Below are 27679 nucleotides of genomic sequence, written 5' to 3'. Positions count from 1 at the left end.
GGGATTATGGGAATGGTAGTCCATCAATATCTGGACAGCTACAGGTTATCCCTCATATGCTCTAGGCTAGGATCTGCTAGGATTTTTGCCCAGGAGACAATTATTTGTGTCATTGTTATATTTTTATTTCTGTCATTTGCACAATGCACGGGGGACTCATTGCCACAAGAAGATGTGGTGACCACTACAATAGTTTCCAAAAGATAAGTGGGACCTGGAACAAAATGTTGCAGTGTAGTGGGATGCTGTTCAGGATACCAGGCAATCATTTTTCTTTATTAAAAAAAAGCTTTATTGGGGGTTGGGGAATGGTAAACAAACCAGAATCCCTCCAGGGTAATGACAATAGTTCAACCTTGTACATGCAGCAAAAATATTCTTTAAAAAATAAAAATGTTTGAGCTCTGAATTCATTTAAAACAATCACACACAGGATCTGATAAAATGTCCTTCGCACAAACTTTAAAATAAATTGAGTCGTTAAAAATAAACACAATTTTCCCATTGCCCTTTGATTCTTAATAAAGTTAGTTATAATGCCAGTAAGTATTGAGAGCAAGTCTCTGTTTACAATGAAACACACTTAAATATATATTGCTTAAGTAGGCAACAAGACTGAAACCATTCAAATGTACCATAATGAATATTGCAATCGGATCACAGTGAATAAACCATCGTTGTGTCTTGCCTTTTCCTGCAGTGCAGGGGGTTGGATTAGATGACATTTTAGGTCCCTTCCAGCTCTACAATTCCACAATCCTATAAGGCAATATCTGGCCCTAGCCGTGGGGTAGCCCCAAGACTGTACTTTTTGCAGATACATTCAGCAACATATCACTGACGCAATATTTGTGCATTCATGGTGGATTTACAGTGGTGCCCCGCAAAACGAAAAACTCGCTAGACGAAAGGGTTTTGCATTTTTTGAGTCGTTCCGCAAGACGAATTTCCCTATGGGCTTGCTTCGCAAGACGAAACGTCTTGCGAGTTTGTTTCCTTTTTCTTAAAGCCGCTAAGCCGTTAATAGCCGCTAAGCCGCTAATAGCCGTGCTTTGCAAGACGAAAAAACCACAAGACGAAGAGACTCGTGGAACGGATTAATTTCGTCTTGCGAGGCACCACTGTATTCTGGACTGTCCCCCCATCATTTCACTTTATTGGGTGTTCTGCTACGCTTCCACAATGTTACTCCTTGACTGATGTCGGGAAGGGCACTCTTGTGCTATATAGTGCAGCAAAAGTGGGGTGGAAAACATCCTGGAACATCTGTAGTATGAAAAGTTACAGGATTTCATCAAGAAGCTATGGGGCATGTGCTGATGAGAAATGAATCTGTATGTCCATTCTGAAACTTTTGCAGGCGCCCTGAAAGCGGGATTGCACATAACTGCCCTGATACCGTCATAAGCACCAATCATATGTGCACAATAAAAAGGACACCTAGAGCCCTTAGACTGTGTTTAATAGCTGAGGATATTCCATGGGAGCTACTGGATCAGGTACATTCAGATGGGAGGCCCTCTGCCACATGCCGCTGCTTCCCTGTTCTTAGATGTTTGTAGAACCTTTGGCAGATTTTCATCCCCCCTTTGGCCAAATTACACCATTTCCCAGCCATACCAGTAGGCAAATGACAATTTAACGTATTAGTCCAGGAGCAGGGAATCTGTGCCCCCCCCAGATGTTTCTGGATCCCATCCTCCCAGACTAACGTTTGCTGAGGCTGATGGGGGTTCAAGTCTAACTACATCAGGAAGATCACGGTTTCCTCACTTCTCTACTACTCCCTGCAACCCGTCCCCTTATTCCTTTCAGAGAAGCATTTGCAACTGCTGAGCAAGTGCAGGAGGTTTATACTTGCATTTCTTTCCCTTTAAAAATGAAATAAACCCCCCACCCAAATTCCAGTACTTTGAAACCTCAAAATTCTGATGGGCCACGGTTCATCGTTATCTCCTTTTCTCCAGATGTACTTCCTTTTTAATCTCATCACTCTGAGCATGTCATACACAAAGCAAGCCTCTCTCAAGCGTCACATGGCCAGAAGAAGGGGGCCTGGGAGGGGGCCCTACTGGAGAGCCGAGGAGGTTGAGCAGGGTTTGTGGGACAGAACCACAGTTTTCTAGACCATGCTCCATGACGAGGGGAAGTCCAGCTCTTCCCATAGAGAGCTGCCCCTTTCAGTTTTAAAACCAGGACACCTGAGAATTCTGCTAGCCCTTCCCCATAAAAAAATAATAATTCAAGCTTCCAGTCTGCTGCAAAATAGGACATGGCTTCCACAGCTGCATCCATGCTGCAACTGAGGACGGTGTATGTGTTCTGTAAAATGGCACACGTTAAATGCCTCTGTGAGTTAAAGGTTGGGATTGTATATTAGGGTGGCACATTGTAAAGAGATTCTGTACAAAGAGGCCTGACTTCCCATTGGGGCATCTGGTTGGCCACTGTGAGTCCAAGATCCTGGATTAGACAGGCCACTGGCCTGATCCAGCTTCCAGCTATAGAGTTCTCTTCTTATGTCCAAATTTCTGGAAGGTCTTCAATGAATTTTTGGACCAAAGGGCCCCATCTAGTTCACTGTGCAGAAGTCCTGAGCAAGAGCTGCAAGAAGAAACTAAACACATGTTCCGCTGTAATGGTGGAAGATGGAAACAGAGCGGCTCAGGTGTGAGCAGGTGAGGATCAGCCAGAAGAGATGCTGGCCGAAATCCTGGAGGTATCCTATCACGACCATGACTAGTAGCTATTGATCGCCTTATAAGTTATACTCCTCTATGAATTTGTCTAATTCCCTTTTAAAGTTGTCCAAGTCGGTGGCCAACACTTGTCACTTGGTGAAAGAGCACCTACCTTACACGCGAGAGGTCCCAGGTTCAGTCCCCAGCATCTCTGGATCTTACCTCAACACTAAATACGTTGTTAAAAAACCCGAAAAAACCCAAAACGAAACACTGGCAGTCTCCTCCATTACATACCGGAGGGAAACAGGCTAGCTTATGAAAGCAGCTGCTTCAGGCTTAACAGCGGAGGCCTAGCCCTGCTTTCAATAGCCCTGCCAGCCTAAATGAGGCTCCTTTGGCCTGAAGAGAAGCTTGGTCAAATGCCAAATCTGACTAGTTTAAAGAGGCTACACATGATATTATTTCTCACCACTCCTATGCCTCTTTTTGCAGAGCCTCCACCACCAGTCTTCCAGATGGTTTGGGCTACAGGAAGTGATGGTTGGGGCTGTTTGTCCCAAAACATATGGGGAACACCTGGTTGGGGAGGCTGGAGGATGGACCCCTCTGGAAAGCAGTATCTGACATCTCGTGGACCTCTTTATCGGAAGAAGAAGAAGAAGAAGAAGAAGAGTTTGGATTTGATATCCCGCCTTTCACTCCCCTTCAGGAGTCTCAAAGCGGCTAACAATCTCCTTTCCCTTCCTCCCCCACAACAAACACTCTGTGAGGTGAGTGGGGCTGAGAGACTTCAAAGAAGTGTGACTGGCCCAAGGTCACCCAGCAGCTGCATGTGGAGGAGCAGAGACACGAACCCGGTTACCCAGATTATGTGACTACCGCTCTTAACCACTACACCACACTGGCTCTCTTATCGGACGAGAACAAGTTTTAGCAGACAAGTTTGAAGCAATGCAAGCTGAGAAAACCAAACCATAAACCGGCCAGTGGGGGGGGGGAGAGCAGAGAGCTTGCCCTATGTGGCTAATTTGAGATGGAAGCAACAAACCCAACTCTATTAACGGACTGGATACAGACTTCTCCCTTCCTTACCTACCGTCACCCTCTAGGAGGATGTTCCGTAGAGCAAACGTGTGTTATGCAACAATACTTCCTCAAGTTGAAAGCAAAGGGAGAGCAAGAGTACGTGTGAGGATATTGCAAAATCCCCCTTTGTTGTGCGTCCTCAGCCAGGCACAAGTGGGAGAGGCAGAGCGGCTCCTCCACCTCCAGGGGCGTACGAAGGGGGCTTGCAAATGGCCCCTCCGTACCGCAGCCTTCCCTTGGCTTGGTAAAAATCCAGGAATCTTTCAGAAAAGTCCAAGTGTCTTTTAAAAAAAATACATTCAGGCTCCTGGGGATTTAAAAGGGTAGCTGAGTGTACGTGAAATTCTGCATATACAGGAAAGAAAAACCAAAAAGAGCAGTTGCCTTTGTTGGAAGATGGTGCCAGAAGCCCATTTTGCTACCCAGAAGGATATTAGCTGCTACACAGAGGGCACACCTGGGAGGGAGAGAAGGGCAACCAGCCGCTCCTCGAGTCTTCAAGGCAGATGCTTTGCTGTTGCCGAGGTCCAGCAAGTCCTGGACGTCAGAGCAAGGCCTTGAGGATGAAGGACAGCCCAGCTCCACAAGAAAGACCCAACGCCAGGAAAAACGTCATGATGGCTCCCGCCAATTCGCTCTCATGTGGTTGCACCTGCCTGGGGGCGGAAACAGAGAAGAAGACACTTTATAATCTGGCAGAAAAGGCCAAGGGCGTAGCCAAGGGATGCAGGGGGGTATTTGCTCCCCAAATCAAGTAAATAAATAAAAATAACTAACTGACCAACTGCATCTCAGATAACTTGGTTCTGTCCCCCTATAACATAAATCCTGTCCCCCTATAACATAAATCCTGTCCCCCTATAACATAAATCCTGGCTACACCCGTGGGAAAGGCCCTTCCTCTTTGCCCAACCCAGAGAGGAAACCAGGGCTAGATTTATGCACATGGAAGCTACAGTTTACGGGCTCCAATTATGAACGGCCTTTAAATACAACTTTTTAAAACTCAATTTCAATTACTTTGTTCTCAAAGAAGATCGCAAAAGTGTCTTAAGCTTTATGTCCTACGCAGAACACTCACAGGGCATGCTGGGATGCTTCTGCTGTTCAGAGGGTGCCAAAATGTGGGGGTCACTGCTACATAGAATCATAGAGTTGGAAGGGACCCCCGAGGGTCATCTAGTCCAACCCCTTGCACCCTGTATAAACTACATTTCCCAGGACTCGTTGGCTATTAAAGTGGTATAAGAGAGTGCTTTAAGTGTGTGGTGTGGCCTAAGAGGAGCACAACAAAAATCAGAATAATTTGAGGGCCTGCTGTTCACACCTGGAATTCAGGGAGATGGCATTTTTACCCGTTTTTCGAGAATGGTGGTGGCTCAGGGAGCCTTGCATGGAGAAAGTCCCTGGTTCAACATCCCCGGCTTTGCCAGGTAGGGCTTGGCAAGACATTCCTTGCCTTAAACCCTGGAGAGCCACTGCTGGTTAGTGCAGACCAGGGGCTGCCAACAAGGTGCCAATGGCCCAGTGCGAAATAAATACAGTGGTACCTTGGGTTAAGAACTTAATTCGTTCCGGAGGTCTGTTCTTAACCTGAAACTGTTCTTAACCTGAAGCACCACTTTAGCTAATGGGGCCTCCTGCTGCTGCTGCACTGCTGGAGCACTATTTCTGTTCTTATCCTGAAGCAAAGTTCTTAACCTGAGGTACTATTTCTGGGTTAGCAGAGTCTGTAACCTGAAGCGTCTGTAACCTGAAGCATCTGTAACCCGAGGTACCACTGTAAAGAGAACAAGCGATCCACTCTTGCAGACACCCCCCTGTTCATAATGCTGCTTCTACATGTTTCAGGAGGGGTGACTTCGCTCAGAGCACACTCACTTTGGCGCCAGGCACATGGTGAGGGAGACGAAGTAGCCATTGGAGAGGGAGAAGACGACCATGAAGAGGACGAACCAGGCATCCTGGCGGAAGAGCATGGGCAGGTATTCCCGCTGGGGGACATTGCACAGAAGCAGGAGTGGGACAAGCAGCAGGCGGAGCCCCACCACCGCAGGGAGCAGGCGCAGGTGCTTCTCTGGCTGGGGAGAGCAAAAAGCAGCGTTCTCAGCTTCATTACCCTATTTCCTAATAAACATCCAAAGGTCTCGTTTTATGACGTGATGGCTGTGGACCTCCATACTCACAAACCTACTAGAGTTTTCTTTCTTTCTTTTTATTTTTATTTATTCTATTTCATAATTCTTTCTGCATCATTATTTTAACTTCATAAGAACGTCTTGATCTTTTTGGCTCCCAGTACGTTTCCGAGCACAATTCAAAGTGTTGGTGTTGACCTTTAAAGCCCTAAACGGCCTCGGCCCAGTACACCTGAAGGAGCATCTCCACCCCCATCGTTCTGCCCGGACGCTGAGGTCCAGCGCCGAGGGCCTTCTGGCGGTTCCCTCATTGCGAGAAGCAAAGCTACAGGGAACCAGGCAGAGGGCCTTCTCGGTAGTGGCGCTCGCCCTGTGGAACGCCCTCCCATCAGATGTCAAAGAGATAAACAACTACTTGACATTTAGAAGACATCTTAAGGCAGCCCTGTTCAGGGAAGTTTTTAATGTGTGGCATCTTAGTGTATTTTTGGTGTTTGTGGAAGCTGCCCAGAGTGGCTGGGGAAACCCAGCCAGATGGGCGGGGTACAATTATTATTATTATTATTATTATTATTATTATTATTATTATTATTATTAAAAGATGTCTAAGTACTGTATTTTTCCGTGTACAGACATACCTCATGTTACGTCTGCTTCATATTACATTCTTTCAGGTTACGTCCCGTGGTGACCCAGAAGTACCGGAAAGGGTTACTTCCGGGTTTCACCGCTTGCGCATGTGCAGCAGTGCAAAATGACGCCACCCGCATGTGCAGAAGCGGCAAATCGCAACCCACGCGTGCAGAGATGTGCTGCTGCAGGTTGCGCTCTTTTCATGTTGTGAACGGGCCTCCGGAACGGATCCCATTCGCAACCAGAGGTACCACTGTGTAACGTGCCCCCGTGAATAAGACGCCCCCTATTTTGGGGGGCTCAAAATTAAGAAAATGCACTATGCATTATCCATGTATAAGACAACCCCTTATTTTAAACTTTAAAAAATTAGGAAAAAATATGGTCTTATACACGGCAAAATACGGTAAATAAAACCTGCCTGGCCTCAAAAAGAGTAGAAGATCTTAAGATTCAAGCATACTCCTATGTAATGAGCGAGGAACTTTTTTCAAGGCAAGGGCAGCATATTCCCTTCTGGGCAACCTTTTGAGGGCCACATGCCAGTCGCAGGCAGGGCCAAATGCAAAAGAGGGAGGAGCAACAAACATAATTTTTACCTTTGTACACTAGGCTAGTTTCTATACATGCTCAACTCCATCCTCCACCCGGGCTAGGAAGAGTCATTGCAAGAGTTCAAGGATGCATTCTGTCGAAGCAAAAACCCTTGGGAGAGTCCCAAGGACCAGGCAGAGAAGAGACCTGGTGGGCCACATGTGGTCTCCACCTGCTAAGTGTGAGATAAGGCTTCCTGAGCTTAGTGGCCCAAGCCCACAAAAGCTTTCCTTGAAATCAAAGTCTTGTAGGTGCCACATGCCTTATCTGCTTTCGTTATGGGAGGTTAACACTGCTGCCTCTCTGGAGTTCATCCAGAGATAGTCATAATAGTCACCCTGATTTTGGACAGCGTGAAGCCAATCCCACTTCAGAAACCAACACTTACCCAGAGGAAATAGGAGGTAGCGCTGCGGCCCAGCCAGTCCATGACATTGAACAGAAGAAAACAGCAGACAGGAGTGAAGAACTTCCCTAGGCATAAGAAAAAGACAGAGAAATAGGAGGGAGATGAATGCAACACTAACCTGTAATTAGATTTGCTTTGAAAAATCTGGTTTTACTTACGTTTTATGTCTACTACTTTTAAAAGGTTTGGTTTAATTGGGATTTTCCTTACAAATGTTTTATACCATTTCAGTAAACCGCTTAGAGGGGTTTTTGTCAATTAAGTGGTACGCAAATCTTCTTTAAATATAAATAAAACTGAAGTTCTCATATGCCGGGTGTGAACAAAGCCCAGGTGTCCTTGATTCTTCCCTCCACACTTGCCAGCCTCTCCTGCCACACCCTTTGAGAACCACTGGCCTAGCCCAATATTGTCTACTCTTGGCTGGCAGTGGCTGTCTGGGGACAGAGGCAGAGAAAATTCCGACACAATCCTTTTTTAACTAGAGATGTTGGAACCCTTCTGCAAGCAGAGTAAGTGCTTCATCCCTGAGCCTCAGCCATCTTTCTAGGATGGTAAGCAATTGCCTTAGTAGTAGTAGTAGTAGTAGTAATAATAATAATAATAATAAGAAGAAGAAGAAGAAGAAGAAGAAGAAGAAGAAGTTATTTATTTATTATTTCTACCCTGCCCATCTGGCTGGAGCAACTCTGGGCAGCATTCAAAAAAACCTTAAAAGCAGAATAAAACTTCAAACATTAAAAACTTCCCTAAACAGGGCTGCCTTCAGATGTCTTCTAAAAGTCGGATACAGTGGTACCTCAGGTTAAGTACTTAATTCGTTCCGGAGGTCTGTTCTTAACCTGAAACTGTTCTTAACCTGAAGCACCACGTTAGCTAACGGGGCTTTCTGCTGCCACCGCGCCGCTGAAGCACGATTTCTGTTCTCATCCTGAAGCAAAGATCTTAACCTGAAGCACTATTTCTGGGTTAGCAGAGTCTGTAACCTGAAGCGTATGTAACCTTAAGCGTATGTAACCCGAGGTACCACTGCAGTTGTTAGTTTCCTTGACATCTGAAGGGCGGGCGTTCCACAGGGCAGGCGCCACTACCGAGAAGGCCGAGTCTTGCTGTCTGTTTTGCAAAGGCAGTATCTCTCTAGGGCCTCAGACAAGGGTCTCTCCAAGCCCTCCATGGCAGTGCTACTGGGGACTTCTGAGCCTGGGGCCTTCTACATGCAAGGCAGCTCTACTGCTGAGCTGTGGGCCTTTCTGTGGGGCTCCAGCTCTCAACCGCCTCTAGCCAGCTGGGACCGGCCCTCCTCATCCTTCCACCACCCCCAATGGATCCCCCCATTACTCACTCCAGGTTTCGTTCTCTGACGTGCTGGCCACACTGGCAGTGATGGCGGGAAACACAGACAGAGTGATGGAGAAGACCATGACGATGCAGAGGGCCATCTGCCAAATCTATAACCGGGAGGAAGAGGAAGAGAGAGCAATGTGAGCGAGTTATTCCATTCAATTCCCCCACCCATCCTAGTCTTGACGTTTCCCGTTACTTCACCTCTCCGGCCACAGTCCCTACCTTCCTGAGCACACCGAGGACTGACGGTTTCGGCGGAGGCAGGCCTGCCCCATTGCTCCCATTCATAATCTCCAGGGGGCATTTTGAGTCTTCTTGCTCCAGGGCGATGGCAATCCCATTGCTCAAGCTCAGCGGCTCTCCTCCTTGGGTGGCACCCGGCACGGGGCCAAGGCCATCCTCTGGGGGGCGGGACAGAAAAGGAGCCAATCAGCACGCGGCAGAGTCAGGTGACCTACAGGCTCTAATCGCCTTCTATTCTGCCATACACACACACACACAGAGTAGAACTCAGTTTTCGAGTGTCTCGGAAGCCTAACGATTTGGAACCCGAACACTGAAAACCCAGAAGTAATTGCTTCCATTTCCGAATAATAATTACAATATTATTACATTTTGGGGGTTTGTTTAGTATTGAGTGAGGGGTGTTTTTTTATGACTACATCAGGAATTCCGTTGTTGGATTGCCATGTACCTTTAATGAATAATTGTAGTAATAATAATAATAATAATAATAATAATAATAATAATAATAATAATAATAATAATATCATTTGAGCTTTGAGGTTTTTTTTAAAAAAAAACCCTTGCAATTTATTTATTTACTTCGTAACATTTATACACCGCTTGATTATTAAACAAAACAAAACAAAACCCTGAAAGCGGTTTACAAAAAAGTTAAACTGCCTAGATGCCAGCCAGGTAGAGGGAGACTTAACTGTACACTTGGGGTGGCCAACGTGTAGCTCTCTAACCCAGGCTTCCTCAACCTCGGCTCTCCAGATGTTTTTGGCCTACAGCTCCCATGATCCCTGGCTAGAAGGACCAGTGGTCAGGGGTGATGCGAGTTGGAATCTCAAAACATCTGGAGGGCTGAGGTTGAGGAAGCCTGCTCTAGAGGTTGCTGGACTACAGCTCCCATCATCCCTAATCCCTGGTCTTGCTGGCTGGGGCTGCTGGGAGTTGGGAGTCTAACAGCCTCTGGAGGGCCAAGTGTTCCCCCACCCTGCCCTACAAGCTCCATTATTAAATTTGTGAATTGGTTCCACAATTTGGAATGAACTCTCAAGGGGGGGAGCCTGGCTGACCCACTCCTTGGGAGGCTGCTTACCAGGGGAAAGAAGCCCCGCCTTGGTCTCCAGCTCATAGCCTGGTTCTTCCTGGGCTCTCTTGTGCAGGTGGTGGCGAGCAAAATCCTGCAGAGAAAAAAGCGAGCCGTGGTTGCAAATGGCAGGGTGTTATCAGATTCCTCCATTGCCCCTTCCCTCACCTCTGCAAGGGAAGCTGATAAGGCTGAGAACACAATATGAGCCTCCTGGATCAGGCCAAAGGGGGACCCATCTAGTCTAGTATCCTGTTTTCTCAGTGGCCTCCCCATTTGTGATTCCCTGCACCTGTATTCTGAGGCCTGCTATACTGCCTCCAATGGGGGGGGGGGCAGAATAAAGTTACAGCGAGTTCATAGACTTCACTTCCAGGCAACCCAGATTTGTTTGCATAAGGTTTGCAGGGAGGTTAGAGAACGCTGGCAATTTATTTATTTCTAATTTGTTGGGGGGGGGGGGTAGACAGCATTGCAATGCAATGCAAAAAGAAGAAGTCAGATTTTTATGGGGGGGGTGAGTTTGTTGCACAGGAGTGCCAAATTGACTTTAATAGTGCAACCTGAATTTGTCAGAATGTGTGAATGAATCCCGCTCGAAGATCACGTCAGTCTGTAAGCGCCCAGAAAGCAGTTTATCTGCTGTACAAAACAGGTGAAAATAAGGAGATGTGTACATGGTGCAGGGGGAGGGGGAGGGGGAGGGGGAGGGGGAAGAGATCATGATTGTCCACATTGCTTTAGCCTAGTTGGCTTTCTAAGTGGATTAGACCATGCCAGCGCTTACAAATCTCTTCCTCCCCTCCTCAAACCCAGTGGAAGAGCTCCTTCTTATTTTGCAAAACCAGGGTATGGGAGAGAGGGCTTTGTCTCACCTTGTGGGGCAGCAAGATATAGCAGATGATCGAGATCAGGGTCCCAACACAGGGGGTGACAAAATAGCTCAAAGCAGAGGTCTGAGCATCCACACCACCTGAAAAGCCAGAGAACGATGAGATGAGGATGGGCAGCCTATGGAGAGCACTTTCTGGGCTACCCTTCTGGCCAGGGCTTTGACACAGCCCGTGGGGGTGAGGAGTAAGTTGCTAGAACTTGCCTCGTATTCCTTCCCCACAACCCTGCTATGCATCTTGGCATAAATGCAAACAAACAAGCCCACAGTTAAACACTGTCTTATCACCTCCGAACCTCTACCAGTCACCAATCGAGCTTTTGTCATGTCATGGAATGCTCACAAATATTTGGGGTGAAGATGTCTCAAGACAGAACGTGGAGAAGGGTGGGGGGGCAGTTTTGGAAAGAGAAGTGATAACTCAGTATGCAGGAAGAAGGAATTCTCACATAGGAGGGGGTGAGGGACAAGAGAGGGGTTAGTAGGAAGGAGGAATTAAAGGCAGGAGTGCTGGGCAAGCTATGAGACTGAGCTGGGGAGTGGGTGGGTGGGTAAGGGGTGCCACAGCCACATCGCAGCAGAGCGCACAGAAAAACACAGAGGATTGCTGCGTTTCCCCCCCGCGATGCAGGTTGTATTCAAAACACCAACGAATTATAACTTGGTGCACCTCAGAGGTCCTTTCTTCTTGTTCCTGGAAGAGGCAAAGGCCTGAATGAAGAAAGAGGTGGGGAAGAGAGATGAAGAAGTGAGAAGCCTACAGAGAAAGGGGCAGTTGGGGGCGGAGTGGGGACTTCACACTGGGCCTAAGGAATGCATGTGTGCTTTTGGAAGGAATGAACAGGGAAGTGGGCTCAGAAGGGTGAGGCGTACTGAGGAGGAGAAGCATTTACGCCCCCTTGAGATCCTTGGAAGGTAAAAGGTGGGACATACAATGTAATAAATGATAAATAAAATATAAGTGGTATTTTGGAGGGCAACAAAGCAGCTCCGCCTCAGACCAACTGGGCGCTCCACATTAATAAGCCAAAGGCAGGCAATCTGAAGTTGCTGCTATTAAAATGCCTCTCCTGAAAGGGGGCCCACCACTTCCTGAGGCAGCCTGCTGCACGGCTCGGTGCCTCTTACTGTTTTCTCCCCCACCCCTGTAGATCAAGTTTGACAGGTGGAGAGGTGGGGGTGCCCAGCTGTCAATCACCTGATGCCACAACGACATCAGGTGACCTGCTTTTGGTCCAGTGCAGCGTGTGACATTTTGAAGCGCCAACAAATCAGCTGATTATTGGGTTTCAAAGCACTGTCTGGGGCTCACTGCAAGCAGCAACGTTCAGCTGGTCATCAGGGCTTGCACAGAACTGAAGGAGCCATCAGAGTGTCTCATGTTGCTCTCTGAAAAGGGCCGATGGTCAGCTGAATGTTGACGCTTGCAAACACCCTGCAGGGCAATCTGAAGCCCTGGTGGTCAGCTGTAAACCTGACCCGTCCATGTCTTTACCTGCCCCACAGGTAGGGGCATATTAAGGCCCACAGACAGGCTGGACATTCCTCACCTCTGTCTTAATGTTCAGCAGAAATCTGCTTCCCTGCGATTTCTACTGTTTGGTTCTAAACTGACCCTCTGGAGCAACGGAGAGCAGGTTGCCGCCATTTTCAACGTGACACCCCTTTCAGATATTTGAAGGTGGTTCTCCTTTCCCCCCCGGCCTCCTCAATCTTCTCTTCTCCGTGCAAACTGCCCCCCCTTCCCAGCACTTTCCCAGCAGGTCCTCAGAGGACTTGCTCTCCAGACCACAGACTCCTTGTCCTCCTCACGATACTCACTGGCCATGGAGAGCAACATGGCGGTGGCTGCGAAGGTCCCAGCCATTCCTTGGCCGCTCAGGAAGAGAGTGCTGTAGCTTTGCGGGAAGGATCCCAGTTGCCCAAAGAGGCTGCCTTGCAAGACGGCACAGAAGGCTGGCGAGAGGAGAGGAGAGAAGGAAGGTGGACTTTTGGGGCGAGAATGTCAGCAGCCAACATGCTTAGTGGCATTTTACTTCCTTATAAGCTCACACACCCAGGACTGGGACTAAGACCATGGTTGGGGGCGGGCAACCTTCCCCTTTCCCCCAAGCACTAAGAACCACAATCCCTCAAGGGAGATCATTCCTCACAGCCAGAGGAAGTCGTGCAACTTCCTCTCTCCCTCTCTTGTCCAGCATCTTCAGGAGACAGTTTCTGACACAGGCCTTCGACACTGGCATTTTTAAATTGCTGTCACCTGTCCTAGGACTGTATGGTACAGGGCGGGTGAATATCAGCAGCAGCAACAACGGATACCTTTTCTTAGATTGCAGTCCTAGAATGACAGAGTTAGAAGGAGTCTTGTAGGCCATTTAGTCCAGGGGTGGAGAACCTGAGGTCTCGGGGGAAGGGGTTTCAAATGCGGCCCTCCAGGTCTCTCTATCTGGCCCTCAGAACTCTCCCCAAGCCACACCCCCTCACTGGCCCTGATTCACACCTCAAGTGTTTTTGCCTGGCCTTGATCTCTTGCTTGTCTGGATGGAGGATAAAGAGGAGTGTGTGTAGAAAACTAGCCTGGATAAAATTGAAGCTCCTTGGCTCTGTATAGGGTATACAGTATCTCCACCCTCATAATTCAGCCCAGACTGGGGTCCAGCTCCGAGGGCCTTCTGGCAGTTCCCTCACTGCAAAAAGTGAAGTTACAGGGAACCTGGCAGAGGGCCTTCTCGGTAGTGGCACCCGCCCTGTGGAATTCCCTCCCATCAGGTGCCAGAGAGATAAACAATTATACGACTTTCTGTAGACATCTGAAGGCAGCCCTGTATCGGGAAGCTTTTTAATGTCTGATGTTTCGTTGTGTTCTTTTATATTCTGTTAGAAGCCGCCCAGAGTGGCTGGGGCATCTCAGTCGGATGGGTGGAGTATAAGTAGGTAATAAATTATTATTGTAATTATGATTATAAAACTGTTCTTACCATCCTAATCCTCAATCTGCCTTCCTGTAATTTACGCACATCAGATCCAGTCTGAGCCAGCAAGTCTTTTCCCCTCTTCGGCATGACAGGCCTTTCCCTCAGCCTTTTAAAATTACATCAAAGTTACACTTCTGGCTCCACCTTTCATCCCAGAAATTCAGAGCCACAGATCCATGGTTCTCCTCACCCCTGTTTTACCCTCACAACAACCCTGTGAGGCTGTTCAGACCGAGAGACAGCAGCTGGCCAAAAGGTTTGGGGCCAAGCATGGATTTGAACCTGGGTCTCCCTGGCCCTAGACTGACTCTCTAACCACTACACCAGACTGGCTCTCGGTCATTCTCTTCTCCAAACTCAAACCCTGGAGGTTACAGATCTGCCGCAGGGCTTGGGAGCAGACGGCAATGGCGTTATTGCTCTGAGAGGGACAGCCAGGCCCCAGAGAACTCACAGTTAATGAACCAGACGCTTGCCATGGTGATGGAGAAGAAACTCTGGGCCGGCATCTCCACCCTGACCAAGACGGCCGTCAGCACAAAGAGGAGCAGGATCCCGATCAGGCTGCTCAGGATTCGCACTTTGTCCGGAATGCTTTGCAGGGGTGGAAAGGAGAAAGATGAAAGCTTAAAGGTTGCGCTGCCTAGATAAGAGTCGGAGGGGGCTGAGCAGCTGGGAGATGCGGGGAAGGAAGGGAACTGAACCCACGGCTTCAAATTAGATTCCAACTATACATCAGGAAGAATTGCCTGACTGTAAGAGCCATTGGCAGTGGAACAGACTGCCTCTGGAGGTTGTGGACTCTCCTTCTCTGGAGTTCTTTAAGCATAGGCTGGCCGCCTGTCATGGATGCTTTAGCTGAGATTCCTGGACTAGAGGACCCTTGAGGTCCCTTCCAACAATACAATTCTGGGATTCAACACTGATGCCGGGAATTGAACTGGGAACCTCCTGCAAGCAAAGCAGAGGCTCCACCATGGATCTATGACCCTTCGTCTCAGAAGGATTTAGGTTTCTGGTCCACGTGGTCCTGAATAAAGGGCTGATTTAAGTAGGAAGCTCTTATACAGAGTCAGGCTGTTGGTCCTAGCTCAGTATTGTCTAAACAGACTGGCAGTGGCTCTTCGGGGTTTCAGTGGAGGACACTCCCAGCCTTACCTGGGGATGCTGGGCATTGAACCCAGAACCTGCTGCATGCAAAGCAGATGTTCTACCAGTGAGCGGCGGCCCTCAAAACAAAGCAAGTTTCTGGTCTCTCTGCCCAGTGGCGTAGCGTGGGGGGTGGAGGGGGGCCCGGCCGCACCGGGCGCAACATCTGGGGGTTAGGGGCGCAAATCCACGGGTTAGGGGGCGCAAATCCACGGGTTAGGGGGTGCAAATCCACGGGTTAGGGGGCGCAAATCCACGGGTTAGGGGGCGCAAATCCACGGGTTAGGGGGTGCAAATCCACGGGTTAGGGGGCGCAAATTACTTGCCTTGCCCCGGGTGCTGACAACCCACGCTACGCCACTGTCTCTGCCTCAACTCTCCATATGTACTATGGAACCAACAGTGGTCCTACCTCACAGGGCTGCTGCAAGCACAATCAAGGCTTTGTTGTGACTAACCCCTTATAGCACAGTTTACAGAGGACACTTTGGACACATAGGTGGGGGCGAAGTCAAACAGTGGAAGGGGGAAGCAGGCCTGTACATTTCGCCTCACGTCTCAGGTTCTACAGACACTTGCTTTTCCTTCTTTTAAATGAAAGCTGAGAATCTGCAGATTACGCTTCACCCACGCCCGGAAAGGGAACCTGGGAGAGTGTGGAGACAGAGGTGGGCAACAACCATCTTGGGCATGGGATCAGGGCCAAGATGGAGGAGCAAGAAGCAAGCTAGCTCACCATTGGTAGAGGAGGGAGTTGAGAAGGGTGAAGAGGAGCAGAGGCAGCTGGGAAAGAAGAGCCAGCCAGTTGCTGAAGTTAAAGTCATCACTGCAGTGGGATGAGGGTTCAAGTCCCAGGCCTGTCCAGTTCCCATCCTCCTCCTTGCCAGCTGAGCAGTTCCCCACAATGAGCCGAGACTGAAAATACTGAAAAGAAGGTTATACTCTGTGTGAGCGCTGTCTGTGTGTTCAATTCCCCAGGAAGAGAGGGGCTGGGACTCAGACTTGCCCTACACCAGGGTTATTTATTAGATATTTATATACCCCCTTTCATCGCAAGATCGCAGGGTGGTTCACAGGATAAAAATACAACACACATTGTTGGACCATTAAAGCTCTTCCCTTCTTAACCCACATGCGTGCAGGCTAATTGAGGCATTGTGCAAGGACACTTTGCACATGCTCCACTGCACCTTGCTCATCCCTGCCATGCTATGCAATCAATGGAAGTTCCAGGGCTGGCTATGGTGAGCTAAGCCCAAAACTCGACCCGTTTCCTCAAAGCACCAAACAACAGGAAGCCACGCTGCCATCGCAAACCACCTCCATGACTGCGTGCCACCGGCACAATGGGGCTTCCATTTCCTCTCTTCCTCCTCCTCCTCCTCCTGAGCACCCCAAAGATGGAACTGCAGGGTTGGATAGGCAAAGAGCAATCCATGTATTTGTGCAGGTGTTTTTTTTAACAAAGAATTTATGGACTGATGCCGGAAAGGGATGGAAAGGCCTTGCGAATGAACTCATCCGTGTGAAACGGAGACTATCCTTTCCGTTCCTGCTCCCAGGTTAAGTGGGATCCAGGGATGCAGCCTGATTCATCCTGGGCAAACGGCCTTAGAGCGGAGCTGGATTCAGAGTTTCCTCTTATTTTGAAGAGCAAGAAATGCAAAGAAGTGAGTGTGCAACAAGGGCGATGATTCCTGGCGTGAGCTGCACGTGGGATATTTAACCACGTGCAGTCAAACCAACGATTCATGTTTTGCTAGATAGGCACACGGCAGGAGATGAAGCTCACAGAGTTTTCCTGCAAGTTTCCTAGAGAGGTTTCTGTGAGAGATGCTCCCACTCTGCCTGGGCACCCTCTCTTACTCTTCCTATTTCTTTCCACCATGCCAGCAACATAAGAACGTCTGCTAAGCTAGACGTAAGTATGTCTTTTTTTACAGAATTACCATGTTAAGCCTGCCCGGACAAAGCTGCTGTATCTGTTAACTCTTCAACAAGTATTCTGAGTGAGTAAATGTTTTCTTTTTTTACCTTTTACAAGACTGTTTGTGTGGATGTTATTTTAAGGGATAGAAAAGGAGGAAATACAAGGGAGAAGGTAGTCTGCCTTAAAGCATCTTGGATTACAGTGGTACCTTGGGTTAAGTACCGGTACTTACAGTGGTACCTCGCAAGACAAAAATCTCGCTAGACGAAAGGTTTTTCCATTTTCGATTTGCCTCGCAAGACGAATTTCCCTATGGGCTTGCTTCGCAAGACGAAAACGTCTCGCGGCTTTGTTTCCTTTGTCTAAAAACAAAGACATGTTTTGTTTATAAAGTTAACTTATTTTCCCTTCAATTTTTGAACTGCTCTTTACAGTATGTGTGACTTTAAAGAGCAGTTAATAAACTGTTGTTGTACCAAATTTGGCTTTGTTTGGACTTTTTTTGACCATAGGAACACATTAATTGATTTTCAATGCATTCCTATGGGATTTCGTGATTCGCAAGACGAAAAATTCGCTAGACGGCAAAACTTGCGGAATGAATTAATTTCGTCTTGCGGGGCACCACTGTAATTCGTTCCTGAAACCTGAAACTGTTCTTAAACTGAAGCACCATTTTAGCTAATAGGGCCTCCTGCTGCCGCCAAGCCGCCAGAGCACGATTTCTGTTCTCATCCTGAAGCAAAGTTCTTAACCTACTACTATTTCTGGGTTAGCGGAGTCTGTAACCTGAAGCGTATGTAACCTGAGGTACCACTGTACTTAAACTCAAAAGGCTAAAACTAGCCTATCCAAGCTTCCCTGTTAATCTGCAAAAGGATGCATTCTGCTGAACTCACAAACATAAAGGAGGAAGGATAATATCTAATAAAGATATCCTCTCTGAGCATCTGCAGTATTCATATCCCAACCCTGTCCTGGGGCTCAGCCCTGGAAATGTGTCCCGTCCCCCCCGGATGCCCAGAGAAGAAGGTTCCTAAAGCAAAGGACCCACCGGTATGGCCGTGATGAAGAAGTTCCAGGGCAGGAGAGTTCCCAGGCCAAGGAGGAAGAAGATGATCCCCACACAATGGAACCTGGGGGTTTGGAGAGGAGAAGCAGCCATTAAACAGATGCAGCTGTGAGCAAATCAGGACACTCGTCCATCTAGCGCAGTATTGCCTGCTCTGGCTGGCAGCGGCTCTCCAGTGTCTCAGCCAGCAAGGGGGTCTTCCCCCCTTGCCAACTACCTGTTGACCTTGATCCTTCCTAGATGAAGGTGCCCACGATTGCACAGCGAGCAGTCTTAACGTTGAGCTACAGTCCTTCTGCTTAAAAAAAGATTCTAGCCCTCAAGATTCTGAAAAATCAGGGCTAGATCAAGCTCAGTACTGCCTGCTCTGACTGGCAACAGCTCTCCATGGTCTCAGGCAGCCGCCACCTGTCTTTTGATCCCTTTTAACAGGAGATGCTGGGAATTGAATCTGAGACTTTCTGTAAGCAGAGCAAGCATTCTACGTTCCCTCCCTCTCAAAAAGGAGTCAAAAACAATTCAGGCCAGGCAGGTGGGTCATAATTACCACAATCCAAGCCCACCGGTAACATCCTGCAATGCTTCCCCTCCACAAGAACACTGTGTAACTGTGGTCACAGTGCTCAGAGTAGGGCTGGGCGGCTGGGCCTAACCACCCTTTGAGTATCCTACAACGTCTCAAAGTGACACTAGGTGAGGGAGATCAGGGGAAGGCGAAAAGGTAGCTAGGACCGGCTTTTGGGGTTTCTAGAACAACACAAGATCCAAAACACAGCTTTCCTTTGAAATCTGCAATCTTCCCAATTTTGCAGCGCAGTTCCCCAGCCGTGTGTGAAGAAACGCGCATACAAATGCGCATTAAAGTGCATATCTAAATATAATGCCCAAATGCATTCGGTTAGGGGAAACGGCTTTGCAAAAATCTCTCTTGTTAGGCAAAACTGCCTACAGAAATACGCTCATGAATTTTCACGAGGGCTTCCCACCACCAACATGACGACTGAGGCGGAAATTTGGAGAGCTCAACTCCAGATTGGCAAAATGAGGAAAGGAAACTGACGGTTTCTCCCACCCCTGCCTCCCAAAATTTTGGACCACAACTCCCATCACTGGGGCTGACTGAAGCTGTAGTCCAAAGTGTCTTGAGCGCCCCAGGCTACCAAAGGCTGGATCTGAAGCAGAGAGAGAAAGAGAGCGACAGATTTAATCGAATAAGCCGAAGGCATGTCTACATGACAAGGCCTTGCCTGGTAGCGGTTTCCGCCCTCCTCCCCGCCAATCTAATTACCACCCCATCTTCTTATCCCTCCCCCACCAGGCACACAAACGGTGCACAGCGCCAAGAAGAAAGCGTTCCCAACCCCGTGCTCATTTCTGGACAGGAAAATCAGGTTTTGAGGAACCGATTCCTTTGTTTGCTGTTTTGTTTTGTTTTTTAAAAGAAGGGAAGCGGAAGATTTAAGTCACCAGTGCACTTGTGGCAGCACCGGGGAGGGAAACAGGGTACCTAAAGGAAATCTGTGCACCTGCCCAGAAAACTGGGAACTCAACACTTCAAATCCTCATACTGTAAGTAACTCATGCAACTTGACTAATCCAGGTGTGAAACATTCCACTCCCTCCCCAAACACATACCTGAGTATGCAGAGAAGGAAACCCAAGAAGGCACACCTAGGCAGATGCATTTTGTAACTGAAAACAACTGGGGAGGTGAGGCTTATACAACTGGTCCAATTTGGAGTTGACGAAAAAAATGTGTTGGGTGCAGAGCAGAAATAACGGGCTGCATCCAACTAACTAACTCATAATGATTTTTATTATTCATATGCAGGGCCGGATTTAGGTTTGATGAGGCCCTAAGCTACTGAAGGTAATGGGGCCCTTTATATGTCCAGCTGTCCTTTGTCAACAACAAATTGTCACTGTCTTTTGTGTTGAATATATGCTATATGGTAATTTATGGACCTAATTTATGGACCTCAAGCAACCTCTGCTTGAGAAGGGATTCTGTTTAACTCAACAACAAATAAATAAACCACCCTCTAACATGAAAAACAGTAACTCATCTATGAAGGGGTGTCACGTTCGGGACTCTTGTGTATGTTACAAAATCCCTACCCAAAAGGCTCAGGAAGCAATGTGCTCAAAGGCATCCCAGGTATTATTCTCACGTTTCAGTCTCAGCAAGTGGTTCTGAGGGTTAAGTTGCTTATTATCCCGGCTCTTTTCAAAGTATATTCTCCCCAAGTCAGATCTCACGGGGCTTTGATACTTACGAGTCCTTGGGGGTCACCTGAGAAGCCATCGGGAACCAGTTACACCCCCTAAGCGGGAGGCAGGAACAGTGTCAGGAGTCTGGCTCCTGTCAAAGCACAGCTGCACCTGAAAGGGAATTGAAAAAAAGTAGTAACAGAAGGGAAAACTCTGCCTCCATCCACGAAGGGCGAAAAAAGCTAATAAACTTGGATTATGCCCATCTCAAGTGTTCAGGAGGTTCTGAGAACTCCAGCTTTCAAAGAGGGGATTTGAAAAAGCAATGAAAGGCAGGAGGAACTGCACACTCCAGATCTGTGCAAAAAAGCACAATAAAGCACCCCAAGGGTTGACAGGACCCTGCCTCACCCTGTAAGAGAAAGACTCCCAGACCAGTGGTCCCAAGGAACGGCTGAGATGCCCGCTTCCCTGCTCTTGTGACATGTGTGGATCAGATGCAACCGCTCACTGCTGCAAAGGCAGGGAGTCTTTTCCAGCCCAATGGCGACATGCCAACAGTTGGCAGGGCCAGAGGCAAAAGTGTGCAAAGCAACAAATGTGAATTTTACCCTTCCGCACACACCCCTCTCTGTCCTCCATCCAGGCACAGGAGAGGCATTCTCAGAATTCAAGGACATTTTGAAGACAAGCAAACACAGTCGAGGCCAGTGAGGGACATGAGTTTGAAAGACCCAATAGGGAAGGCTGCAGGGTCACATTTGGCCCTTGGGCCTGAGATTTCCCACTAATGAAAGAAATGCACTCTGCATGCCCCCAGAGGCACTCTTTTTCTGTTACTACTTACTCTACTCTGTCTTGATCATATAACTGTTGAGCTGGAAGGTGTCCTAGACCAGCCCCTGCGATGCAGGAATACGCAGCTGTCCCACATTAAGGATCGAACCTGCAACCTTAGCCTTATCAGCACTACTCTCTAACCCACTGAGCTATGGCTCTAAGGCTGAGTCAGATGAAGCCCTACAACCGTTATCCTGCCCACGCCTTCAACAACTCAAATGGAGGCCAAGAGTGTCCTCAAGTCACAAAACAGAAGGGAGAGGAAGGGTCTTACTCTTGCACATGCTCAGAAACACTCTCCTCTTTGTTACTGCTTCACACTCTACAGGGATGGACACAAACCATTCAAAGATCGACAAAGGAGGAAAGACAACTGACCCACAGCACTGAATCGGTCCTAGTTCAAGCCCAAACAGGCATCCTGGAAAACTGCATAGGCCTTTGGCCCGACCCAACTTCAGGGCTCGTCTTAATGTTCCAAGGCCTCAGGTCTGTTCTGAATACCAGGATAAGCCCTGAAAAATGTGTAGCAATGACAAAGGCGAGAGTGTCTCTGAGAATGTGCAGAGGTAGACCCTGCCCCTCCTCAGTGCCTGGGCTTGCAGGGCAAAGAATTGAAGCACTAGTGTGGAAGTGAGTAAAATAGAAGGGAATTTGCCATTACAGCATTTGCCAAGGTGGTGTTTTCCAGACCTAATGGACTACAACACCCATCAGACCCAGCCAGCAAAAGTGTGATCGCTGGGGCTGATGGGAGCTGTAGTCCAAAACATCTGGAAGGCACCCAGGTTAGGGAAAGCTGGGTTATTATTATATCTAATGCCGGACACTTGTGATTGTAATTTAATAAATAATAATAATTGTCATTTGCATGCTAGTTTTACCTGGTTTTCTCCTGATTTTAAAACAACTTAAATAGATACATTATAGACATATTTCTACAGTACTCGTGGGGTCATTTTGGCCAAAAACCTATGTATACATTTTAATTTGCTTTTTTTTTTTTAAAGCAACAACAAGCAATCCAGTATGAAACAGAATAATCTGGTTCTTCCTTCCAAATCTTCAAGCCCCAAATAGGCGTCAAAGAGTTAATGTAAATTCCTGGTTATTTTGCAACAAGAAAAATAAGGAAGTAAACGGAATAAGCATAATCTCTTAAATCCAGAAGCACAGACTGGAATTCACCCTGGGAAAAGGTATCAAGGGAATTGTTGTTTTTACACACAGACACACACAGAGCCTACTCACATTGCTATCAGCACCTCCAAAAACTTCAGCCGACTGCTCAGGTAAGGTCTGTTAGTCACCACATTATACACTTCGAACAACATTTGGGATTGCCCAATCAGGAATTTGCAAAGGCCTGGTCAAAGGCCATGGGAGGTTTTCACCTTTGCAAATGCTTCTGTTGACAATGGCCTCTGGTTACCCTCCTCCTCTCAAATTCCACCCCCTCTGCAGTTTTTTTTTTTTTTTAATTAAGTGTTCGCTTACCTTTCACAGGTAATACAAGGCAAGGAACAAAGGAAACAAATAATATTTCCCCCTCCCCCTGGAACAGTCTCAGAAATGTGTCCAGCATGAAAGTAACGAAATAATTCCACCACATATCTAGCACCAAATAAATGTCTCTGTCATTAATTGTCCAAAGGTCACAGGAGGTCTAAATTTGTGCTTTTTTGTTATAGCATATGAAATAAAATCAAGCCATTTTTTTGGTCTGCCTTTTTGCCTTTGTTTTCTACAAGTTATTCTCCTGTTCTGGTTTAGCATCTGTCGGCATTGGGTAGTTAAAGCACTAGGAAGTCGAACAGAATACAGGAGCCCAACTGAGGCATCACTCTTTACCTTGCACGTAATCCCACCAGGACTCTGAATTTGGGGCAATAAGAAAGCTACGTTTATTGCAGGAAGTCGGTTCTTGAAAGGAAAGATCCTAGTTCTGTCTAACCAAGGGGGAGATGCAAAGAATCAGCCAGGCTTGATCTAGGTCAGGAGTCTCCCTGTAGTTTTCAGCTGAGATGAGATGGTTGCTTAGATGAGAATGCTGCCCTCCTACATCTGGGGTAGCTTTAAGAGTATTCCCCAAATTCTTGGGGGACAGAGCTATCAATGGGCATGATCCACAATGGCTATGTTCTACCAAGACTGTGCAGTGTCCCTCTGAATGTCCATTGTTGGAGGTGTGGACTAATGCAGCAGCCAGGCTCTTCTTATGAACCGGCTCACAGTTCAGGGGTCAAAAGACCATAATAACATGAGAAGAGCCTTCGGGCCCATCTAGTGCAGCATCCTGTTCTCACAGGAGTCTCCTTCTTTGGAGGTCTTTAAGCAGAGGCTTGACAACCATATGTGAGGAGTGCTCTGATGGTGTTTCCTGCTTGGCAGGGGGTTGGACTCGATGGCCCTTGTGGTCTCTTCCAACTCTATGATTCTATGATTCACAGGGTTCAGCCAGGTACTTACGGGAAACCTACAAGCAGGATTTGAACACAAAAGCACTCTCCCCTCCTGTGGTTTCCAGTGCCTGGGATGATTCCACCGAATCACCTCTGGTGGCCCAGAGAGAAAGTTTGGAAGGGTCAGTTTTGAAAAACAGGTTCAACGCCTGGCAATCTTCCCCCTCCCATCCTAGGCGTAGGAAAGATACAGGCTGTGCTAGGGAAGACGCTCTGCACAAGTTCAGGGGCACAGCTGCTCCTTGCTAGTCACTCAGTGGTAGAGCATCTGCCTTGCAAGCAGATTGCCCCCCGCCCCCCCAGGTCCAATCCCCAGCATCTCCAGGCTGGGCTAGGAATGTCCCCCCACCTGAAACCTTGGACAGCTGCTGCCAGTCAGTGTAAACAGTACAGAGCTACACGGACCACGATAAAGTCCTGTGTGCTTATTTGCTCTAAAACTGCACCCTGATGTTGAAAATATCTCCATCACCCTGTCTCTGACTGATCTCTAGAAAAGGCATTTTTTAAAAAGAAGCTAGGCTTGAGCCCCTGCACCTGTTTTCGTCTCCCCCACCCCCAGGCCCTCGAAATCCTCTTCTTAAGCAATCCTCTTCCAGAGGCCCTACCTTGAGTTCGGAAGGGTCATATTCCTATGCAATCCAGAGTCACTTCGCTTCGGATCATGGGAGCATGCTCGGACATCCTTCCTCCCGTTCCTGCACCCCCGGACCTCTTCGCGGCGCTCGGGGCCGCTGCGGGCTGGGCGCTCCAAGGGGCGCCGAGGCTCACCTGCCTCTGCGGAGCTCCAGCCCCCGAGGGCGGCGCTGCTTGCTGCCGCTGCCGCCGCTGCCCGGCCTCGCCTCCATGAGGCTGGAGATGCCGGCGAGACAGGAGAGCCTCTCTGCCGCCGTCGCCCTTGGAGGGTCAGGGAGGAGCCGGCCTCGGAGTCTGCGTACAGGAGCGCGCCTGGGAAAGAGGCCGCCTCTCCCCACCCCTCTCTCGGTCTGCCTGTCCGCCGGCACCCTGGGAATGGCCAGCGGAGCCAACCGGCAGGGAGAGACCAAGGGGGGGGGGAAATGGGGGGATGAGGTGGCCGACGGAGCAAAGGGGATCTCGGGGGGAAATGGGCCTTTCCAGTTGTCGCCAGCAGGGCCGGCGCTAGCATTAGGCCAACCTGGCAGCTCCCTATCTAGGTCGCAGCGCTGAATTTTGAGGGGCGCAGTTTTTACACAGATTCGCTTTTGTTGCATCTTATCTGTTCCAGGCAATATTTTACTTTTATTACAGATCTTCAATGCCGTTTCTCAAAGCTCAGAGAATCAGCACTTTACCTGACAGAATGGGTGGCAAACTGTAATGGGTGGCAAACTGTAAAAAAAGAAGGCTATGAATCGAAAATGGAGATGCCATATGTCCTTTTCCTTGTTTATTTGGTTGTTTTGCAACACGAGAAAAGCTTTAATAAAAGCTAATTTAAAAATGGCAAAGGAAAATCTGGATGGGCCCGAAATTGAAACTTTTAAGAAACATAAATGTTGACATTGCAATTCACAAGTTGAATCAGAATGATTTGCGTGCCAAACCATGGTCTTTTGTCGTTGAGAATTGGTGTCATACAAGTCCACGCAAATGTCAGCACTCTGGTGCCTGTGTTCCAAAATAACTGGAGGTTCTGGGGAGCCCTCAAGGGCAGCCCTCCGTGGAGTGCATTACAGCAATCTAAGCCCAATGTTACTAGAGCATGGATTCCCGTAGCAAATCTAAATGGAACTTCCCTGTCCAGCCGCACTCTTCCCTTAAAGGCCTGTGGAGACAGATGATGGACAGAGCGCTGTTGCCTTCGCACCCTGTTTCTGGGCTTTTCAGTGGCATCCAAGGGAAACTGGATGTGGGAGCTTTGTGGGCTTTTAGAGCTGATCCTACCAGGGCCAGCTCAATACATTTTGGCACCTGAGGCGGAGCCCAAAATGGCACACGCACCCTCCCTGCCGAGGAAGAAGGGGTGAAGGAAGTTCTACACCAGGAACAAAGGGGTGGGGGAGAGAAAGAGCTACATCAGGATCTGCTGCCCTTCTGAATCCTGCCGCCTGAGGCAATCACCTCACCTTGCCTCATGGGTGGGCCGGCCCTGGATACTGCAAGCCTACTTTTTTATGGAGAACAGGCTGGAACTCGCCATCCTTCCCCACTCCTCACCCCTTGGCGAGTCTTTTACACCACAATGTAATATTAATATGTTCATAGGAGTCTTTGCATCTGAGCCCCTCATTGCACTGACCCCTGCCCTGGCCTTTCCGCTGCTGAGCTCTTGGGTGCTACCGTATTTTTTGTTCTATAAGACGCACCAGACCACAAGACGCACCTAGCTTTTGGAGGAGGAAAACAAGAAAAAAAATATTCTGAATTTCAGAAGCCAGAATAGTAAGAGGGATCGCTGCGCAGTGAAAACAGCAATCCCTCTTGCTGTTCTGGCTTCTGTAATAGCTGTGCAGCCTGCATTCACCCCATAAGACGCACACACATTTCCCCTTACTTTTTAGGAGGGGGAAAAGTGAGTCTTATAGAGCAAAAAATACGGTACTTACCATTTCCACAGTTCCGGGGGGAGGCACTCTATGACTGTGAACACACTATGCATTTAAACCTACCCTGCTCCAAGAATCCTGGGAACCATAGTTTGCTAAAGGTGCTGGAAAGTGAGGGGTGCGCTACAGTTCCCAGGATTCTTTGAGGAAATGCCAGTTGCTGGGACTCACAGAGGCGGAGAATTGCTGTTGTGCTGCTGATGTCCTCCTTTCAGGTTTCCCCACTAGGGTGTCTGGTTGGCCACCCTGAGAACAGGATGCTGGACTAGATCCGGCCGTCAGAGGCAATAGCCTCTTCTGGGGTTATTCACTTATTCTCCCTCAGGCTAAACATGCCCTGCTCTTTTAACCAATCCTTATAGGACTTGGTTCCCAGAACCACTCACGCCATCCTGGTCCCCTCTGGGCATGCCATCAGTGCAGCCAGTGCAGAGTACAAGGAGGCAGGTGGCCTCTGCCCTGAGGATCTTACAATCAGAAGTCTGGCGCAGAGGAAGGAACAGAGGAAGGAGCAGGGTTAAGCATGGAAAGAGTCTGCGGTTGTTTCAGTTGCAGGTAGCCAGGCTTAGCTCCAGATTTCGCTACTGCAGGAGAACAGAACTATGCAATTATGAAACAAGTTGCACAATTTAAAACAAGCTGAAATGAGGTTGTTTACATACTTACTTTTCAGTCTCCTCTGGAAGGTAGGGCTAAACAAAGCAATGTATCTCACCATTCACTATGATTCCTTGGTAATGGCGCTCTGCATGCCACAGCCACAGCTGCTGTGAGTGAGAAAGGGAAGTTCTTCTGTTCTTCTCGAGGTTTCCGTTTAAGTTCCCGCCAAGAGGCGATGACTGGGAGGCTGTGACTCCTTGCAAAGTCCTTCTCTAACCCAGCAGAGGGCACTAAGAGGCCTTATTATGCAAAGGAGAAGGGCAGGAGCAGAAGAAGGGGGGGTGGGACAGCTTTCAGCTCAGGTTGTTCTTTTTATTTTAAATTTGTTATTGATTGATCATAAACACTTGTACAAGATAAGATGTAACCACCATACATGGAGCATCTCCAGTATAAAAAAGAAATTACATAGCTGCAGTTACGTATAGCCAAGTTTTTAAGATGCCCAAGCATAACGAGGAGTGAGTTGTAGGAGGAGCACTTATACGACTCTCCCTATTTATGTAATAAGAAATGGAGACCGGTTTGCATCAAAACTGTATCACTGGGCATGACCCTAGACTGCAGGCATTCAGCTAAAGGCGTGTTCCACACACTGGTAAACCATTCCTCCTGCAGAGGAACTGTAGGTGATTTCCAGCATGTTTCTCAATAACGTACTGGACTTTACGTCCTGAGGATACAAGAGGGGCCCTGCTCAATTAGATGCGTG

General features: G+C 48.2%; 1 protein-coding gene and 1 long non-coding RNA gene across 6 annotated transcripts in view; one reads left to right on the top strand and one right to left on the bottom strand.

Moving 5' to 3' along the window:
• SLC29A2 (solute carrier family 29 member 2) lies at nt 1-27085 on the bottom strand. Of its 5 annotated transcripts, none has more exons than XM_083477815.1 (15): nt 24349-25043; nt 23748-23831; nt 20504-20609; nt 18210-18291; nt 15962-16149; nt 14531-14670; nt 12923-13057; nt 11085-11182; nt 10219-10303; nt 9111-9289; nt 8887-8992; nt 7524-7609; nt 5652-5851; nt 3582-4426; nt 1-3311 (listed from the first exon to the last, which is right to left on the bottom strand). In XM_083477815.1, the coding sequence occupies exons 3-14, from the start codon at nt 20530-20532 to the stop codon at nt 4315-4317; spliced, it is 1440 nt and encodes a 479-aa protein (XP_083333941.1). In that variant the 5' UTR covers nt 20533-20609; nt 23748-23831; nt 24349-25043; the 3' UTR covers nt 1-3311; nt 3582-4314. The 5 variants fall into 5 exon arrangements, with proteins under 5 accessions (XP_083333941.1, XP_083333942.1, XP_083333943.1 ...); XM_083477816.1 differs by lacking the exon at nt 23748-23831 and adding an exon at nt 21657-21793; XM_083477817.1 differs by lacking the exons at nt 23748-23831; nt 24349-25043 and adding an exon at nt 26970-27085 and having other exon boundaries at nt 20504-20603.
• Nucleotides 19486-27679, top strand: part of LOC310694616 — a 197782-nt gene continuing 189588 nt past the window's right edge. Inside the window, exon 1 of the long non-coding RNA XR_014519774.1 lies at nt 19486-20158. This is a non-coding gene — a long non-coding RNA (uncharacterized lncRNA). The remainder of the gene's footprint in view (nt 20159-27679) is intronic.

The sequence above is a fragment of the Podarcis liolepis genome (genome assembly GCF_965112155.1).
Source record: "Podarcis liolepis genome assembly, chromosome: 15".
In the NCBI taxonomy this organism is placed as follows: domain Eukaryota; kingdom Metazoa; phylum Chordata; class Lepidosauria; order Squamata; family Lacertidae; genus Podarcis; species Podarcis liolepis.
The sequence above is the reverse complement of the archived record's forward strand: the minus strand, read 5'-3'. Positions and strand labels throughout refer to the sequence as shown.